The sequence below is a fragment of the Anolis carolinensis genome, chromosome 1 (genome assembly GCF_035594765.1).
Source record: "Anolis carolinensis isolate JA03-04 chromosome 1, rAnoCar3.1.pri, whole genome shotgun sequence".
Classification (NCBI taxonomy): domain Eukaryota; kingdom Metazoa; phylum Chordata; class Lepidosauria; order Squamata; family Dactyloidae; genus Anolis; species Anolis carolinensis.
Genome location: NC_085841.1, coordinates 139707349 through 139728391, shown reverse-complemented (window position 1 = coordinate 139728391; position 21043 = coordinate 139707349). Strand labels below are relative to the sequence as shown.

Sequence of the window (21043 nt, the reverse complement as noted above, 5' to 3'; positions counted from 1 at the left end):
GCAACAAATGTCAGGCTGAAGATGTGGGACTTTCAAGTCTATCCCCCTTTTATGTCAGCCTTCCTATCAGTCAGCACTCTCCTCTTCACTTGGCTGGGGCAGCACAGTTGCAACACATTCAGGGGTTTGGCACGGCAGTTGCCGAGTTACATGGGGCGCTTTAGAAATTGTAGGGCAAATCAGAAGAGAAACAGAGCAGAGCTCTCACACACCTTTTTAGAAAGAAGGAGGGAGAGACCTTTCTTAAAGAACTTACAATTATATTGGAATTACATATTTCATCAATTCTAAGATGCCATTGATTGGAAAATGCACACTAATTTCAGTACCACAAATAGGGGGAAAAACAGTAGATAGATAGACCACCTGCAGTTCTAAAATGCACCCCATTTTTAGATGTGTTTATATACAGTCATCTACATTAACAGGTGCCATGCAGCAGGGAATTCCACAATTTGACAATATGCTGGATGAAGAAATACTTCTTTTCCTCTGTCCTTAATTTCTTACCATTCAGTTTCAGTGACTGAATCCCAGATTCTATTAACATGAAGAAAGAAAATAAAGCTACTTTCTCTATATCAGGCAGCATACTAAAGAGGAAGAATGGAGAGAGGAAACATAGCAACACATTTAAAATAAATGTTAAGCATAATTTATCTATTTCTCCCATATAATCAAAGAAATAAATAGAAGCAATGGGATTTAAAGGAAGGGATAGAATTCCAGAACATATATGTAAAGTGCCTCTCCCTGTTTCCAAACAGGTCTATTTCGGGGTCTTATTGGGACACATAGGAGGCCTCTGATTATTTTATACAGGATTATAGAAGGGAAAGCAGTCCTTCAGATGCCCTAATCCCAAACCATAAAGGGCTTTAAAGGTCATTACCAGCACTTTGAACCGAGGCTCAGAACAAACAGAAAGCCAGTGCAGTTGTTCCAATAAGGAGGTAACACATTCCATAAAAGGCAGGGCCTGTTAATAGCCATTTCCCCATTCCAAAGGTCACCCCGGTCTACAACAGGATTACCAGCCTGAGTGATAGGAAAATCCTTAAGAACTGTCAGAAAGTCACAACCAGACATACATTTTAAAGGACTGTCATGCACAAATCAGCCATAAAGCATTCCTTGACATCTCACATATATATACACTACATTAAAATTAAGATAGTAACTCCTTTCCCGTATGAAAGATTAGGGTGCCATTAAGAAAAACTTAATCTATCCGTGCCAATGGGACTGTATTAATTTGTTTAATTCCCGAAGTGCCACTTTCTTACTCCATCAGCAAAAACCATGCCCTCCTTATTGTGAGAGATTAGAAATTTAATGATTGTGATATGGCTTAAGGGTTAATCAGTAAAATTATTATGATTATTATTATTATTTTAAATGTAAGGAGAGAGAAGTCTATAGAAAGACTACAGTAGATCCAAATGAGGTGAGAGCAAGACTATAATGTGTCTGGGTCCATATTGCTAGACTTAGCACATATGTGTTAGATTTAGCAACCTTTGGAAGCACATACGCAATAGTTGCTAGTATTTTGCATTATAGTGACCACGTCTTTGTTTGCTTGCTTATCACACTCATTCTATTCTTGCACTGCTCTAACCTACAATTTTCTTCTCTTTCTTAAGTCCATATGACCCTGTGTTTGATTAAGCACAAGTAACTGGCAACTAAAATTTCATTTACATGTTTTGTAAAGAAGACTATGGATCTCTTCACATGGCCCTTTCGAACTGGGTCATTGCGCCGGCAATCGCTGATGAAAGGGAAGGCACACAGAACAACCCCACGTACCCTTTCTCCTTCCCTCATCAGATGGAGGGGAAAGGAGAGGGTGCTTTGGCACCCTTTCCCTCCCCCATCAGATGGCAGAAAGGGCAGCAACATGCGTGTCCTCACTGCCCTTTCTGCCATCACACGGCAAAAAGGGGAGAAAACTGCAGGTAGACCCATCGGAGCTACCCAAACTACACTTTCATCCCGATAGTAGAGGGAAAAGCACCATTCGACACTTCCCCTCCACCATGTGTGATGGCGCATGGCAGTCCTTGTCCTTGCCGCGCATAAAAGCAGCAAAACGGGGCAAAAATGCCCCATATAAAGGAGTCTTATGTTTGCTCTTTCTCTGCTAGATCCAGTAGTAGAGTGAACATGGGACCAGTTGTTGTTCTGTTTGTCTTACCAAGTTGATTACTTTGCTTAGAGATATCTACTACTCTCTCACAACTTTTACAACACACTTTTCACTGACCTTGAGTGTATGCACGCTTTTCTGTTGTTGTTTTTTTAAAGTAACATGTTGTGACACTTGGGAATACACAGATGGAAGCATAAATGAAAAGATTGAGGAATCTGACTACATTTAAAAAATCTAAGCTTACCATAAATGAAGAAATTTGCCCTCTATGTATCTAACATTTCCTTTTATATTTCTAATAGGTTTTGGATTACCATTGGTGTTCTATCAAAACTTCCTGTGCAGTTTGAATTTTTTTGCCTAATATTTGTAATATATACAGTAGTTTATCATTTATAGTAGCTACAGCTATGATAAGCTAGCACTGTGTACACAGTTCAACACAATAAGATAAATATTTGCAATTACATATGTGGACTGGAGCTGAAATCAAGCTACTCCAACTAAATTAAAACCAAACCTGTCTTAGGGTTTTTCTATACTAGAATGAATACAGTTTGACATCCCTTTAAGTGCCATGGCTCAATACTATAGAATCCCCCATTTTGCAATTTAGTGGGGCACAACCTCTCTTTGGCAGAGACGTCTAAAGAAATGGTAAAACTGCATCTCCTATGATTCCAACAGAATGAAATAAATGAAAGAGGTTGGTGATCACTCTAAAAAATTGTAGCCTATTAAAATATTCAAATGCTAGACAGAGCTTGAGAAACTTTCTTTCTTTCTTTCTTTTGGACTGTAACTCCCAGAATCCTTGATTTGGTCACTGCCACTGCTTGATAATGATGTAATATGTGCACTGAGTATGTGATAATCCTGAAGAGTGATTTTAAGTCCAGCTTGTAGGTGGTTGTGGCCTTCTTCCTAGGTCACTAGGTTAATGAGTCTTAGCTTAAGTAATTGGCACAAAATGTGGAGAAGGTAATTACTAAATTAAGGATTATGACTAATGGAAGGGCCTCAACCAAAGAGCCAGTATTCCTTTTTAGTGAACTTTCTGCAAATGTTGATCAGAAATTATTTTTACATATTTCAATGGAGTGGGGATTATAGCAGAAAGTTCAAGAAAAAAATCCAGTAATAAAGACAGTTGTCTCAGAGTTCGTGTTGTTTTCCTACTCAAGAATGTCATACTATTTCTAATTCGTCATTCAGTGCCAGTGACTGCCAACTAGCTTATCAATTTTCAGGGTCAAGAATAACATGGCGCCTTCATGCCACTGGGGAAACTCCTTTTGGCACATGCAAATGTCATTTATTACTCTGGAGTTGTTTTCAGTAGAGTAAATATAGTAAACAAAAGTGTCATTTTGCTCCCTAACTTTCCCTTGCAGAACTCTACTCAGTCTTCGATATTCAATATCTAATGGATATAACACAGAGCAAATTGTAAGACACACTAAATCATAACACTTACTCTTTTTTAAAAAAAATCATTGAATAAAAGGTGCATATACATGATCCCATGTTAAATAAATGATCCCTTCACTCTAAACTGCCTGTAGTAACATTACAAATGTGCACTGAAATACTATAGCATCATTTAATTTCCACACAGTTATTCAGCTCATTAAATTTCAAGGTCATTGACTTGAGGAAGTATCAAAATAGTAACTGGATGGAACTTGTTTGCTATGCAGCAGCTACTTTTCCCCCTTCTTCCTTCAGCACTTCCGAGATTTAACCCAATTATCTCATGGCAAAACCACATCGTACCTTCATTTTCTCCTTCCACACAGTGTCTCTTGTTGAAGCTTCTCCCTTGTGTTTTCCTAAGTCCATTCCCAAAGCAGAAAAAGATTCAGATCCCATCAAGACATGACTTCCCAGGCACCATGACTGCACATACTCAGGTTGTGAGACAGAACTGTATCAGGCTGTCCGGATGATAATTTCTTGTTTGCTGGGTTTCCATTTATAGACGGAGAAAATTCACAAATAGAACCCTGGCAGGAAGGCAGGCAACTGGCTTCAGATAACAATAAATGCCTGTTGGCATCCAATGAGTTGGGCTTTATCGTCACACCATGCTAGTTATTTGCAACTAAGAAAGGGGGAAATATAACAGTTTCTTGTTCTTCCATATGCAATTTTATTTTTCATCTCAAATTCTTTCCCAGAGCAACTGGAGGATTTTTGTAAATGAGACAAGTGTGTTAAACAAAATTTTAATCACATCTGATCTGGCTGAATTCAATAGATATGGCAATCAGATCCCAACATGGTAAGGATCATGGTCCAACCCAACTACCAAAGAGGTGTTAATAATAAGGTATTTCTTTAATATAAAAAGCAAGTAGCAACTCTAATTCAATACTAATTCAATCTCAGATTTTTAAGTGTTAAACACCCCAAGCCCTGATCCAGGGTAGATAAATCTGTCTGTTTGAGATCAACTGAGACACTGTTGCATAAACTTTGATTTCAACCTTTCAGGGTATTTAGCCTCACAACTCCAAGCAGCAGTTTGTCAACAACAACAAACAAAAACAATAACAATGTATAAGAAGATTGAAAGGAGAAACACATAGTCAAAATCATTTAGCCATGGTTTTTTTGGTCCAGTTCCTTTTAGGAGCCAACCCTAGATTTTACTAAAGTATGTCTATTTTATGTGATCTTATTAGTTTTTCTGATCTATTCTATTGTTGATTGATTTGTTTTATTGTTGTGTTTTTACATTGTTTGTTTATCCTGGGCTTGGCTCCATGTAAGCCGCCCTGAGTCCCTTTGGGGAGATGGGGCGGGATATAAAAATATTATTATTATTATTATTATTATTATTATTATTATTATTATTATTATTATTATTATTATTAATATCAGAGACAATTAGGTTTTGACATAATGCATGTATTATATCATGAATTTTCATCACAGTTATATAACTAAAGTTTCTCCTGTTCCCACTTGTAAAAACTTTCTGTTGTTCCTATGGCCATATGAATGCAATGAACAAAGACTTTTATCTGCTTTGTTTGCCTACTCATCACATCTTGTAAGGATGATGAGAATAATACTATCCTTTCCACAAGATGGAACATCAAACATATAGAATCAGAGACAGACAATTAAAACAACCATATAAATATGTATAAAACCTCCACCGCCTAACTCGCAGCTTAACCCAGTGAATTGGATGAAAGTCTTTCAAAACCTTGTTTAATCAGGCTGGCAGACTTAATTGAACTATACTTCCCACAATATCACCACACCAACATTTTCTTTTTGAATTTCCTACCTGCCCCTTCCGCATCTATATATATAAAAGAGTGATGGCATCACGGCAATTCACAAAACAACAAAAGTACAGGCCCCCAAACCTCAAAATTTGACAACACAACCCATCATCCACGCCTCAAGGTTGATACAACAAAAAGAAAAGAAAAATAAAGTCCTAATTAGAGGGAGAGCAATAATTTTTTTTATCCAATTGCTGCCAGTTTAGAGGGCTAATCTCTGCCCACTTGGTTGCCTAGCAACCAAGGGACAGCCAGGTTTCAGTTAGGGGACAGGCAGATTTAGGCCTCACTTAGACTTCTTCCACAGATTATCTAATTTGCACTGGATTATATGGCAGTGTAGACTCAAGGCCCTTCCACACAGCTATATAACCCATTTATAATCTTATATTATCTGCTTTGCACTGGATTATCTTGACTCCGCACTACCATATAATCCACTTCAGTGTGCATTTTATACAGCTGTGAAGAAGGGGCCTCAGATAATCCAGTTCTGAGCAGATAATATAAGATTAGAAATATACAGTAGAGTCTCACTTATCCAACGTAAACAGGCCGAATATGTTGGATAATAAGAAGGGATTCAGGAAAAGCCAATTAAACATCAAATTAGGTAATTGTTATACAAATTAAGCACCAAAACATCATATTATACAACAAATTTGACAGAAAAAGTAGTTCCATGCGCAGTAATGCTATGTAGTAATTACAGTAGAGTCTCACTTATCCAACACTCGCTTATCCAACATTCTGGATTATCCAACGCATTTTTGTAGTCAATGCTTTCAATATATCGTGATATTTTGGTGCTAAATTCATAAATACAGTAATTACTATATAGCATTACTGTGTACTGAACTACTTTTTCTGACGAATTTGTTGTATAACATGATGTTTTGGTGCTTAATTTGTAAAATCATAACTTAATTTGATGTTTAATAGGGTTATCCTTAATTCCTCATTATCCAACATATTCGCTTATCCAACGTTCTGCCGACCCTTTTATGTTGGATAAGTGAGACTCTACTGTACTGTATTTACAAATTTACCACTAAAATATCACAATGAATTTAAAACACTGACTACAAAAGCATTGATTATGAAAAGGCAGACTGCGTTGGATAATCCAGAACATTGTATAAGCGAATGTTGGATAACTGAGATTCTTCTTTAATATGAAATAATTACTGGGATAGAATAATGCAGAACAATATAATCTCTAAAACCAGGACAGTAAATAAACAGGGGAATTCCAAACAGGAAACAATCAGGGCCAGCTAACACCTCCCAACAAAGTATTCCCATCATCAAAGTCTGGAAATCCTGTTTTCTCAGGGCCACAGACAGTAGAAGCACATAAAATATTGCAAACAACATCACTCTGAAAACAGGGGTATTCCAGACAGGAAACAATCAGGGCCAGCTAACACCTCCCAACAAAGTATTCCCATCATCAAAGTCTGGAAAATCCTCTGTTTTCTCAGGGCCACAGACAGTAGAAGCACATAAAATATCGCAAACAACACCACTCTGAAAACAAGGGAATTCCAGACAGGAAACAATCAGGGCCAGCTAACACCTCCCAACAAAAAATTCACTCAGGGAGGAAACAGCCAGGCTTTAAAGCTGCAAGGCCATTACATCCTAATCATTTTTCCTAATTGTAGCATTCATACTTGCCTCCAACAAACAAAAAAAACCAATCAGAAATATTGTATATTCACAACCTTTAGGAAATAATATCCCCTGATGGCACAGCGTGTTAAAGCGCTGAGCTGCTGAACTTCTGGACTGAAAGGCCACAGGTTTGAATTGGGGGAGCGGAGAGAGCCCCCTCTGTTAGCTCCAGCTTCTGCCAACCCAGAAGTTCAAAAACATGCAAATGTGAGTGCATCAATAGGTACTGCTCTGGCGGGAAGGTAACGCCGTTCCATGTAGTCATCCCACATGACCTTGGAGGAGTCTACGGACAACGCCGGCTCTTCGGCTTAGAAATGGAGATGAGCACCAACCTCCAGAGTAAGACACGACTGGACTTAATGTCTGGGGAAAACCTTTACCCTTGACCTTAACTACCACCAATTCCTCAATACTTTATTTCCCATACCACCATACTTCGCCACAGCAACGCGTGGCCGGGCACAGCTAGTTTGTATATATGGATCTACCTTGACTTCATCGCATGCATCAGATGACATGGATTGAATTCCATGAAAGCTTATGCTGAAATGCATCAATTAGTCAGCACATCCCCATGTGGTCTTGGAAGCTAAGCAAGGTCATTCCTGGTTAGTACTTGTATGGGAGACTGTTAACAAAAACCAAGTCCAGTAAGCTATATTTTAGAGGAAGATGCTGGCAAAACCACATCATGAATCTTCCTTGCCTAAGAAAACCCTATGAAATGCACAGAGTCATCATATGCTGACAAGTGATTAAAAAAAAAAACCCAGAGGTAGGCACAAATATATTACTGCAGTAGAGTCTCACTTATCCAACACTCGCTTATCCAACGTTCTGGATTATCCAACGCATTTTTGTAGTCAATGTTTTCAATATATTGTGATATTTTGGTGCTAAATACAGTAATTACTGCATAGCATTACTGCGTATTGAACTACTTTTTCTGCCAAATTTGTTGTCTAAAATGATGTTTTGGTGCTTCATTTGTAAAATCATAATCTAATTTGATGTTTAATAGGCATTTCCTTAATGCCTCCTTATTATCCAACATATTCGCTTATCCAACATTCTGCCGGCCCGTTTATGTTGGATAAGTGAGACTCTACTGTACTTCTACCTATAGCCCTCCATCCCACCTCTCCTTCTTAACCCTGGGAGAATAACTCTTCATCTAGTAAATATTATCTCTCTCATTTATTAATTGTATTGCTATGTTTTGGTTATAATCTAAAAGAACTTACTACCTCTGTAACAATTGTCTTCAAGAAAATCAAGAAAAATATTCTCCAAGTGTTCATTTGTGTTCAGTGGGCAAATTCAAGAGCTTTATGAGGGAAACTGGAGGAAAATATTTTTAAACCAGCAGCCATGTTTACATAAACTGCTCTATTAAACCTCAATATGTTTAATGCAAATTTAAACAGGAATTGTAGGCTACTTCCAAAGGTACTTTGTAAAACAAAAACCAGCCAAAAAAACAAATTGAAGAGTGTGTGTGGCTCCCATAAACCTTCTGAATTTATAGAGCAGGATCCAGAGGGAAAATGCCTTATAACACTTGAATATTAGCTTAGGGGAGCTTGCATAATGGTACAAAAGAGCCATGGAAAGTTGGGAAAGAGAGAAGAAAATGCTGTCCAAATTACAAGAGTGAGAGGAATGAAAAATTCACTTCACATTTTCAATATGGCAGCAAAAGCACTGACAGTCTCAAACAGAGGTAATTTTACATTTTGTTAAGGGGATATTCCAATCAAGTAGGGATATCGTTCAACTTTCTTCAATTTGTGCTAATTTTCTGTAGTAATCTGCTGATTACAAGATCAAGGCAGAATGTCATCAATCCTTTGAAGTGGGGCATGTTAATTGGTGGGGAACTATGTGAAAATAATTAAAACTTGAATGGTGAACACAGGACCAAAATCCACTCTCAAAGTGTTTGTCTCTGATTATTCCCTCAGATATACAAATGAGCTACTCTTATGCAGAGAAATGTATTGCCCAATTAAAATTTCAAATTATTCATTGCTCTTGCACATTACTGCAGAGGCAATGAAAACAAATCAGAGCAACATTGGAAAACAGAAGTCATTTCCCCATATATTACATTGATGGTTTTAAAGAAAAATTTCTCATTAGCAGAATTGTTTTAGGTGTAATTTAACAGATCAGCCCACCTGTTCTTTTTTTATTGTACAGTAGAACCTCTATGTAAGAACATCCCAACTTAAGAGCTTTTGAGTTAAGATTTGTCATTCGGCCTAAGTTTTCCTTTGACATAAGAGCAGCATTTTGAGTTAAGAGCTAGAACCAGAGGGAACACAGGCGGGAGAGTACAGGGCTTTAGGGCTTCAAGAAAGCAGCCTCCATGCCTTGTGCCTCCGTTCCCTGTGCTTTCATCTGCTTTGGGAGATTGCTGTCCACTAGCTCTTGTCTACTTTGAGGAACTTTGGGTTAATTGATTTTGTGTGGTTTTTTATTCCTGGTATGTTTGGCTTCCTGAAGAGAGAGAGGGAGAAAGAGCAAAGGAGCAAGGCTGAAATGAGTAGCACAGTATGAAGAAAACAATGCTTCTGCCTCTTCACTTTGTGCTCTGTGCTTCCTTGCCACAACTTTGTGCTTCTACCATTGATCTTTCTTTTTATTGTTCCATGTAAATGTGCATGCATACATTTTCTTATTCAAAAACATGTAAAAATGGGGGTGGGACGGAATGGATTAACAGCATTTTAAGTTGCTTTAAGGTAAGAGTGTTTTAAGTTAAGAGCTTGGTCATGGAACAAATTAAACTCTTAAGTCAATATATCACTATATTTCTTTTTTAAAAAACTACAATCACAAAAGTACAGTTTTAAAAATCAATCAAATAATATACAATTGCTTCTTGCAAAAAGGAAAACAGTAATTAAAGACACCAAGGTGAAAGAGATTAATTTTGTAGTAATTGAGTCATAGGATATTACAGGAAGCCAGCAAGTCAAAGGAAAACATCTGAAGCCACTTTAAAAAGAAAGGAGAAAGAAGGAAACTGCTACTAAACAGTGGGAGAAGATAAACACATAGGAACATTTTGTTTGTAGAGACAAACATCAGATGGAGTTTTAAGGGGAACATGGTGCTATTTTTAGGCCCACTTGGAGCCACAATTTTAATTCTGCTTTCAACTGATGGATAAATGGCAGCACCAAAGCAGTGATTACAGGCTTTAGTGTGATAGTGATCTAAGCCTAATGCCAGCCAACTTAACTGATCTTCCTCCGGTCCCTTTGACTCCATTCCTATTGTCCCCCTGCTCCTAGTGCCCTCCCTTCTTCATCTTTTGCACTTAATTTTTAACTGTGTGCTTCACAGTGCAGAGACATCTCCTCTTTCTGTTAACATAATAAGGTGTCATATATATAGTTTGAATGGCAAAAATAAATATTTGTATAAAATTAGACACCTAAATAGTTTGACTTGAAATCCAGCAAAATCATACAAAACTCAATAAATTGATTGGGTATATATATATATATATATATATATATATATATATATATGTGTGTGTCCTGATTTACTATTCAGCAATTGTTTCAATTGATCTGCTTTAATTCAAATTAGCAATTGGATCTAGCTTCATCTTATCTAGGGACTATGTTGACCATACACTCATATGTTACCTGATTTTGGATGGCATTTGAGGATAAGAGGGTTGGAGTTTGTGGTCCTTTTCTGATAGACCTAAGATTCCTGTGAGTTTCATTTATCAACCCTTGACAATATTTGGGTCAGCCTTTTCCATGATGTCTTGCCATGTGTCACTCTGAAGTGCAAAAGTGCCATAATTTCAATAGGATCCCCCCATGTTTGTACAATGTCCAAATAACATTGAAGCATCCTTTCATCCTCTAGATCAGAGGTTCCCAAACTTTTTCAGTTATGAAACCTTTCCAAAGACTTTATCCTCTATGGAACCCTAACCCTTTCTCTGATTTTCCCACAGAACCCTAACTCTGTCCTAACTAAGCATTGTCAACCCACAAAATTCTTCCTTCTTTCATCTACTCCTATTGCCTGAATGCTTTAAATAATGTAGTAGGTTTGGAAATAGCGAAAACATTTAAAATATAAGTACAAACCTTGAGTTTGGTACAGAAAAATATTGGATTCATACCTAAAGTGTTGAATGAAATTACTTCATTTTTGTACTTTAAACAATTTTGAAATAAGGCTTTATGTCCAACAACTGAGTATGTAAATCCGGAGTAGCATCCAACTTACTCCTAAATATGTTTTTGCTGTAAGCATGAGCTAAAAATTCTGCATCAATAAGTCCTACCCAATAATCATTCTTTGGCACAGATTCAAATTTTGTTGTTGTTGTTGTTGTTGTTGTTGTCATCGTCTTTATTTATATCCCTCCTTTCTCCTCGTGGGGACTCAAGGCAGCTAACATTTTTAAAGTAGAGGTACACTGAATTTCAATAAGATCTTCATACTCTGGCATAGACTTTTCAAAATATTTTTAATTTTTAAAAAAAGATTTTTCATCAAACCTCTTTGATGCTTTTGCAGTGCATAAGGGCTTTATTGAACACATTTTGGAAACTGCTTTTCTAGTTGTTTTGTAAAACTCCTAGAAGCCTTCGCTAGTATGAATGATGGCAATAGATTCCAGGAGCTGACATTCAAAACAACAGAATGACCAACAGAATGAGAACCACTGCAAAAGATTGATAGATGATAGATAGGCACACCCTGTAAATACAGTGCACATATATGCACGCACACATTTACATAGAATAAGATACAGATGGCATTGTCTTGATCGTTCTAGTAGAATAAGCTGGCAGTAGTTCATGTCTCCTGATAAAGTCAGGCGTCCCATATTAGCAACTCGGCTGGGAGGGGACTCATTCCCTGGCTCTGAGACAGATTCCAAGGTTTACAACAACAACAAACCCATTGGTTGCTACACAAGATAGAGCTATGATGCCTTGGAAGTGGCTCACAGTCCTTTGGGCAGCGGCTCTCAGCAGCAAGCAAGAGACATGTGGATCTAGTAACAGGAACAACATGTCTATAGGTGTTTTCACACATTGCAGTAAAAGGCCTTTGGGTTTCTCCAGCACCATTTATGTATCTTCATAAATATCGCAAACATGATAATGAAAGTGAATAGATGCCAGTTAAACAACATACACACATTCTAGACTCAACTAGCCACAAATGTTTTAAAAATGCAAAAAAAGAAAAGAGCAGGCCAAGTGTGTTTCTAGTTCTAGGCTAGCATGAAATAGGAACTTCTGTGGGTATCCAAAACAGGAAATCTTTAGTAAAGTAGCACAGCAGCTCTGCAATGATTTACTATTTCTAGACGTTTCCCCACTAATGGAATTTAGATAAAAGAAAACCTCTTCTTTCCCTGAGTTACTTTCTCACTTACCTTAGAGACAGTCAGTCATTAACACTAGTTGGAATGCTATATGACCTTTAACATAATGTAACTTTGCATACACTTAGCTAAAAAGCAGAGGCACTAAAGAACCCAGTTATTGAATTTTGAAGATCTGAAAAAAAAACCACAGGCAAGAGTACCCAATGTCCATTGGTGCTCAGTGCTCACCAAGGCAACGTGTAGCAAAACCAAAGAATTGCACATTGGTTCCACTCTGCATCAGTCACAGTGTATATTGGGCACCAATGCACATCAGGCACTTTGCTTTGCTTTGCTATGCTACTTAATAATGGAATGCAGTCCTCTATTGGATACAGATGTATACTTATGCAAATGCAGCAGGAATCCAGCCATTATCTTTTGCTTTTGGGTTTAGTTGTCTTATCACTTGAAAATATATGTACTAAAGTCACAAGATACATATAAATACATGGCATGCTTGTAGAAAGGTGGTACATTTTTACTAACAAAATAATGTCTTGAGTATATCTTATTTAATACTCTGCTCTCAGTAAATATGCCTAGCTTGTGCTTCAGTTTTCACAAAACAAATACATTTAGATCTCAAGAGTTACTAAGATTTTACAAGAAATATGGATTTAAATGCTGAGCTCCTGCACCAGCAGACACAGCAATTTCCATTGCCATAAGTAATTCTACCAATGCTACTGCCCAAATACCTACCTCTTAAGCGAGGCAATATCTCAAATGAAGGATTTCAGAAAGCTATAAATTGGGAAGCATGATGACTGCAGCATTGCCCTAGTCATAGGCAACTGGAAAGACCCCCTGAAATCTAGCTATGACTCTTTCTCGCAATCTGCCTTGTGACCAGGGGACATTGCTAATGCTTTCATTGGCAGTGCCTCATAAATCCTTCAGTTGGGTACCGCTTGGCTTAAGGATTAGGTTTCTGGGATCAAATTCAGGCATTAATACCCACAAGCATGAATCCCAAAATGTGCAGGTTTATTAATTCATCTTATAATCTTGCAAATATTGGAAAGGATGCCAAGTGCATCTTACTGTTTGCACTTTACAAGATCTCAAGATGATGAAGAACAGGTGCATACCGGTGGTAAGACTCAGCCAGAAATCCTCAAAACACATGATGTTCAGGTTGTGCTTATATTAGTGTAATCAAGTCTCAACCAATTTGAAGCTTGTTAATTTATCAGCTGATGAAGAAAAAACAGAAATTTTGGAGAATAAGGTTCTGACTCAACTGCTGAATATATGGCTGAATATATTTGCATATTTTCCTGTAGCTATCAAGAAAGGGTGTCTTAATGCATCAAAACACAAATTATCAACTGCCATAAGAACTTTCAGATTAGGGAGCTTTTCTGTAAAAATTCATTTTTCCAAAAAAAATTGCACAAAAGGAAACGGAAAATACCTTGCATAACAATGGGAACTGGGCAAGCAGGTTAGCAACAGAGGAAAGTTCAATTCATATTATACTTTTTCTGACTCAGACTGCTATTAACATCACTGATGCAAATCAAATCTATTGCTACGCTGGATGTTTGGCCATGGTGCTCAGAATGACTGTAAAATCCTAATGGCAGAGACCGATTCACTGTAGAACCCAACAGATATAGGTTACACAAAACATTTATTTTGCTTTGTTAAAAGGTCCTGAAATGTGGAAAATCATGTACAATGTACAATATCTCTGCAGACTTACATAATGTGGAGGAAATATTTGAACAAAAGCATGCAGGAAATAAAGATCCACATTACTAATATATGTCCCTCCAGATATTATTATTTTTTGCATTGAAAGTCTAATCAGCCTCAACAACATAGACAATAGTGAGAAATGATAGGAATTGTGATTCAACATCAGATAGGCCACATACCCCCCTGGCCTGAAATAACCTTCTTGCACGTTATTAATAGCATTGCATACAAAGAGCAGGTCCTCTTAGTACAGAAGTTTCCCTTAGTACATGGAAACCAATGTACAAAGTAGAAATAAGGCAACCTCTCTTTCAGGCAAATCCTCAGCCACTCATGGCCAACTTTCTGTCAATCAATTTAGCCAGTTCTGCTTCAATGTTTTATTTTATTTTAATGTATCTAGCACCCCCATTTCCTAGAACGGGACCTGACAAGATGGGTTACAACATGATACAACTAAATATCTGATGATTTTTTTTTTAAAAAAATAGCTATTATATTAAAACATCTCACTGGCAAAAAGAACAGAAACGAGATATCATAATAAGTTTTCCCCACCTGACAAATGCTGCCTCTGCAGGCCAGTCATTTTTACTTTCACTACTGTAAGCAATAGCATGGTGTGCATATTCTAAAGACTTCATGGATTATGTAAATATACTTCACATTCCTGCCACATATTCAGCAATTGTGAGTCAGAACCTTATTATTCAGACTGTTTTTCCTTCTCTTCCTCCCATCTCTGCCCCTGATGCCCTTGATGCCACCAAATTCTTCCCACTCTCACCTTGATTTTCAGCTATTTAATGAAGATTAATGAAGATTGCTCTCTCCACACTGTAAAAAGCAAGAATTTCCCCAACTGGGGAAATGCTCTATGAGCATTATCAGAGGTCTGTTTCCTTCATTATGTCAGGGAGTTCAGTAATTTAAAATAAGTTCCCAAACATAGGCCTGGTGGTAACCCAACTGAAATGAAGTTCTGCATGGCATTCCATGTTGCATGTGAAAATGAAACACACTCAGACTTTATCTGCTGTTCTCGGCAATATTCTTACCTTTCAGCTGACATGGTATCAGGGGATGAGGGGGAGAATAATCTTGCAAGGGATCACACTCCACATTCCTATGGCAGCAACTGCTGCTGTCAGTCTTCGGACAATACTGCTTGCTACACTATAGAGGAGTGTGAGGTGAGATATGGAAAAATAACATATAGAGCATGACATGCCTTACACCAGTTCTAGGTCAGTGATTTCCAAACTCTGCTCCACAAAGCCCTAAAGGCTCCTTGTGCACTTCCCAGGGGTTCTGTGACCATTCCAAGAAAAGAAAAGAAATAAAAAATTGAATTAAATTTAAAAATAAGAAACAAAAAGTAGAATCAAGGCAAGAAAACTAGAGATTACATTATGAATGGAAATTCACAAATATGGTGGTAGCTGAGAATAAATTGCGATATTACGGTAAATTTCAAAGTTTTAACATACAATTTCATTGCATGGGCATTGCACAATTGTTTAGATATCGCTTTACTTTACATTCCCTTACTATCTATTCTCTTTCCCCTTCCCCTGTAACACTACATCTAAACACCATTAACTACTAAAACAAAGAGCAGGCCTAAGGGGTTCTGCCATAGAAATTGCATCTAAAAGGGCTCCACAAGTCAAAAAGGTTGGGAACCACTGTTCTAGCATTTTGGAGGATGGGTCCCATCATAGAATCATAGAATAGTAGAGATGGAAGAGACTTTGTGGGCCATCCAGTCCAACCCCCTGCCAAGAAGCAGGAAAATCGCATTCAAAGCACCCCCGACAGACGGCCATCCAGCCTCTGCTTAAAAGCCTCCAAAGAAGGAGAAGGACAACAGTCCGGGGGAGAGAGTTCCACTGCTGAACAGCTCTCACAGTTAGAAAGTTCTTCCTAATGTTCAGGTGGAATCTCCTTTCCTGTAGTTTGAAGCCATTGTTCCATGTCCTAGTCTGCAGGGCAGCAGAAAACAAGCTTGCTCCTTCCTCCCTATGACTTCCCCTCACATATTTATACATGGCCATCATGTCTCCCCTTTAGCCTTCTGCAGGCTAAACATGCACAGCTCATTAAGCCGCTCCTCGTGGGGCTTGTTCTCCAGACCCTTGATCATTTTAGTCGCCCTCCTCTGGACACATTCCAGCTGTCAACCCCTTCAATTGCAGTGCCCAAAATTGGACACAGTATTTCAGGTGTGGTCTGACCAAGGCGGAATAGAGAGGGAGCATGACTTCCCTGGATCCAGACACTATACTCCTTTTTTATGCAGGCCAAAATCCCATTGGCTTTTTTCGCTGCCATATCACATTGTAGGCTCATGTTTAACTTGTCCACAAAGACTCTAAGATCTTTTTCATACGTACTGCTGTCAAGCCAAGCATCCCCCATTCTGTATCTTTGCATTTCATTTTTTCTGCCTAAGTAGAGTATCTTGCATTTGTCCTTGTTGAACTTAATTTTATTAGCTTTGGCCCATCTCTCTAATCTGTTAAGAACATTTTGAATTCTGCTCCTGTCTTCTGAAGTATTGGCTATCCCTCCCAATTTGATGACTTGATGTAAACTTGATGATCATGCCTTCTAACCCTTCGTCTAAGTCGTTAATAAAGATGTTGAACAGAACTGGGCCCAGCACGGAGTAGACTGCTTATGGCACTCCACTCATCACTTCTTTCCAGGATGAAGAAGACACATTGGTGAGCACTCTTTGGGTTCATTCACTTAGCCAATTAGAGATCCACCTAACCATAGTTTTGCCTAATCCACATTTGACTAGTTTGTTTGCCAAAAGGTCATGGGGGACCTTGTCAAATGCCTTACTGAAATCCAGATACGCTAAATCCACAGTGTTCCCTGCTTGAAAATCCAGCTTGTAAATCTATCGAAAAAAGAGATCAGATTAGTCTGGCATGACTTGTTTTTGATAAATCCATGTTGACTATTAGCGATGACCACATTCCTTTCTAAGTGTTTGCAGACCACTTCCTTAACTATCTTTTCCAGAATCTTAACCTGGTATCGATGTGAGGCTAATTATTTGGGTCGTCTTTTTTTCCCTTCTTGAAGATAGGGACCACATTCGCCCTCCTCCAATCTGCTGGGACTTCTCCTGTTTTCCAAGAACTCTCAAAGATGATTGCCAGAAGTTCTGAAATAACTTCTGCTAGTCCCTTCAATACTCTTGGATGTAGTTAATCTGGCCCTGGGGACTTGAATTTGTTTAGAGCAGCCTCGTTTTCCTATTTGGGGTTGAATTTCCCCTAATCCTTCATCCACTCCATGTTGCTGAGGTTGAGGCTGACTTTCTTTTTATGAGAAGACTGAGGCAAAGAAGGCATTAAGTAGTTCTGCCTTTTCCCTATCCCCTGTCAGCATTATCCCACTGTCTCCTCGCAGAGGCCCTATCACCTCCTTGTTCTTCATTTTCATCAACCTTTGCCCATGTTGGTTATATTTCTTGGCCGGGGGGGGGGGGGGGGGGGCGGGGGGCTGAATTTCAAAACTCCTAGAGCAGGACTACTGAATGTGGTAGACCAGTGCAATTGTTGGTCCACAGAGATTTCCCAGGAAAGAAATTCTCAGTTGTAGACAATGGGAATAAATATGGTGGCAGTTCCTAAAACATTAGGAGAAAAATGCTAATCACTATCTTCTCCTCAACTCAAAAAGAATTGATCCAAAGGACTGCTGTTTCCCACCTGTACCTTCATTTATGCTTGCTTCTTGAGAAGTAAAAGCACAGAAATCCATAATACTACATATATATGATTACACTTACTAGAGACAAACCACTTGCTTGTGGCTTTCTGTCAATTAGAAACATGAAAATGTCCATATGAGATTGTCCTTGGATATAGTCCATTAAATGCTATGAAAGTCTTAAGTACCTAATCGCCAGTCCCTCAAGGTTGTTAGGTACAGAGAAGCAGCTGTGAAATGTTTTGTTTTTCTTTGTTTGTATGTAGATAAATACTTCCAAGCACATTCTCTCTTCCATCTTAGCTATCTTGAGTAATCTCAGTCGACCTGAAATACAAGCTGCCTTCCCTGGCACCCATCCTACATGGCTCCCCATCTTGATAGACCCTTTTTCCTCTCACCCTCTCCAAATCTTCTCCCTTCGCCTTCACCTTTCCATGTGACAGTAAAAGAACAATAAATACCATGATACTTAGTTGTTGTTGTTTTTCCTAAAAAGAACATTTTATTAAGGAGGATAAAAAGCATTGTTTAAACAGTCTGAATAGAGGTGGCCTTCAGTATTCTCTGTTTCCTCTGGCTCAAAATCATCCGGGTCTTGTGGTAACTGGTCAGTATCTTCATCTGAAGTTGAAGGGCGTGTTAGGATGATGCGAGGTATCTTGGGTACAAGAAAGGGAAGAGAGCATGAAAAAAAAATGAAATGGGCAAGGGAAACGAGGAAGCAACATGAACATTCACTCACAAACCCCCTCTTCTTCTTTCTAAAACTAGGTGTCATATATTTGCTGAAACTCAAGTACTGGATACATGGATATGACACAATATTCTTAATTATTAAAATACTTTCTCAGCTAGGTAATACATTATGCATTGTTTTGCAATTGGCATGTAATAATTTTTAACAGCTCTTTAAGCACTACTTGGAGTGCTGGTAGGTTAAAGTACCTGCCTGCCAACTAATCTATCATGTCATCATAATCATTATCATTATATTTGATCATTAATTACATTTCATTTGAAGTCTGATGGTTTGTCCTTCCGACTACTTCTCTGATTGCCCATCACTTTTTGACTTTGTGTGGCAAGGGGGGAACAATATTTTATTTGCAAATGTAAATTATGCTCTACAAAGCGGCCTAATACTCCTAGAGTTGTTCTCTCAGATAACAATAATAGCAATTTTTGTTTGAATTTTCTTACTTTTGGGGGGGTTCTTGTGTCCCTAACCCCCACTGAAGTGGAGGACCTCCTGTATAAATATAGGCTCAAGTTGTGTTTAACGATCTCATCACAAGGGCAAAATTTCGACGACATATGTCAGCTCTACCCTACATTACCCATGGAGTCCACCAGCTCCCATCAAACAATGTCAATGGGGATCTATGAGTGAAATAAGGTGAAGCCAGAGCATGCCACTGCCACAGCAACATGGGAGGCTTCCCATGTTCTCATAGGAAGCCATGAAAGGAAGCCGTATGGTCAACGCTCCCCCCCGCCATAGGATCAATGAAATCTGCAGCGAGGTGATGCAGGGCATGGGGTGCTGGGTTCCCCACTCCCCTCAAAGACTCGAGATGACATGGGGCGATTCCGGTGGCCATGTGACAAGATCATTAGTCTCAAGCAATGAGGAGAGCCGGGAATAAGTCCATCCCTTTCCTGGCTTCTTTACCTTTTCCACAGCAAAAATGCAGGCTCCTCAATACATGTGTAGAGGAGTCAACCAATAACACAAGAGAGCAGGCGTAAAAATACAGCACAAATACTGTTTAAAGAAATATATTGCCTATCTTGTACTGCTATTTAATGGGTTGTTGTGTTTAAATCAGTAAACAAACTAGACAGGAAAAGTAAATTTCAGGTGTCAAGGAACTATATTTTAAATCACCCCAGATGGTAGGAATTCATTATCCCTCTTGTTCATATAATCCACCATTACTTACTGTTATAACATGGTTTATTGTTTGAAATGGACCACTTTTAGATGGTAGCTCTGCAGGACCAGAATCAGGTGTGCTGGGTTCAGAAAAAGTGGCATCCTTTAAAAGACAGAGAAAACAATTATTCAACTGCTGCTTTTCTTTTTCTGTGGAATGGCCCTTGACTTATCAATCAAAATCCAAAATGTTGGCACCAAAACCTGCCCTCAAATTACTGTATATATGTGGTTGATTTATACTTGAGTATATACAGTAGGGTAAAGGTAAAGATTTTCCCCTGACATTAAGTAATTATGTCCTACTCTGGGGGTTTGTGCTCATCTCCACTTCTAAGCCTAAGAGCCGGCGTTGTCCATAGACACCTCCAAGGTCATGTGGCCGGCATGACTGCATGGAGCACTGTTACCTTCCCCCCGGAGTGGTACCTATTGATCTACTCATATTTGCATGTTTTCGGACTGCTAGTTTGGCAGAAGCTAGGGCTAACAGCGGCAGCTCACCCCAGATTTGAACTGCCGACCTTTAGATTAGCAAGTTCAGCAGCTCAGTGGTTTAATCTGCTGTGCCATTGTGGGCTCATGTATATACAGTAGGCTTATTGAAATGCTGCAAACCAGTACTCAAATAAATTTCAACTGTTCCTCTAATCATTTTGATGTTCACCTCTGACAGCAAAATGTGTTGGGAAAGATCTGAGTGGAGTACATGTATATATGTCTTCAATTAGGGAAATGTACAAGTTGCAAAATTCACATACAATCAGAAAAGGTACAGGAGACTTAACATCAAACTAAGCATTTAAACTGAACAGGTTATCCTTATGATTTATCTGTCAGCCCCATCTCCCCCAATATATACTCAATGGGATTTCCTCAGAGATTCGTCTCAGTAACCAGGCTTGTAAATTAAGTCCATGTTTATTTTCTAATGACTAATCACATTACAAATCATGCTAAATATTAAATGTGACTGTGAGGACAATCACATTTTATGAGAAACAGATGTTAGGAGAAACAGATGCTCTTCACCTCTTGCATCTGTTCTAAGTATGTGCTAATCTACTTCGACCTTGAGCCTCATTTGCTGCCTAGCAATTCCAGAAGCG

At 38.5% G+C, this 21043-nt stretch overlaps 2 protein-coding genes and 1 long non-coding RNA gene across 11 annotated transcripts in view; 1 reads left to right on the top strand and 2 right to left on the bottom strand.

Moving 5' to 3' along the window:
• The window catches only part of mlip (muscular LMNA interacting protein), a 72606-nt gene extending 59242 nt beyond the window's left edge, over positions 1–13364 (bottom strand). The window contains exon 1 of one of the 6 annotated variants that reach the window (XM_008118759.3): positions 13262–13364. Coding sequence is in view for 5 of the 6 variants with exons in the window: in XM_008118761.3 (XP_008116968.2) it covers positions 3932–4027 (96 nt within the window). In the remaining variant the exon portion in view is untranslated. Of the gene's footprint in view, positions 1–3931; positions 4147–13261 lie in introns of those variants that run through there. The other 5 variants (XM_008118761.3, XM_008118760.3, XM_008118758.3 and 2 more) reach the window with 5 other exon arrangements.
• The window catches only part of LOC103280277 (probable RNA-directed DNA polymerase from transposon BS), a 115200-nt gene that overhangs the window by 67561 nt on the left and 26596 nt on the right, over positions 1–21043 (top strand). The window lies entirely within an intron of this gene.
• lrrc1 (leucine rich repeat containing 1) overlaps positions 18472–21043 on the bottom strand; it is a 118732-nt gene continuing 116160 nt past the window's right edge. For all 3 annotated transcript variants that reach the window (XM_062983095.1, XM_062983098.1, XM_062983097.1), the window contains 2 exons: positions 19942–20037; positions 18472–18656 (listed from right to left, as the gene is read on the bottom strand). In XM_062983095.1, coding sequence (XP_062839165.1) covers positions 18504–18656; positions 19942–20037 — 249 coding nt within the window. In that variant the 3' untranslated portion in view covers positions 18472–18503. The remainder of the gene's footprint in view (positions 18657–19941; positions 20038–21043) is intronic.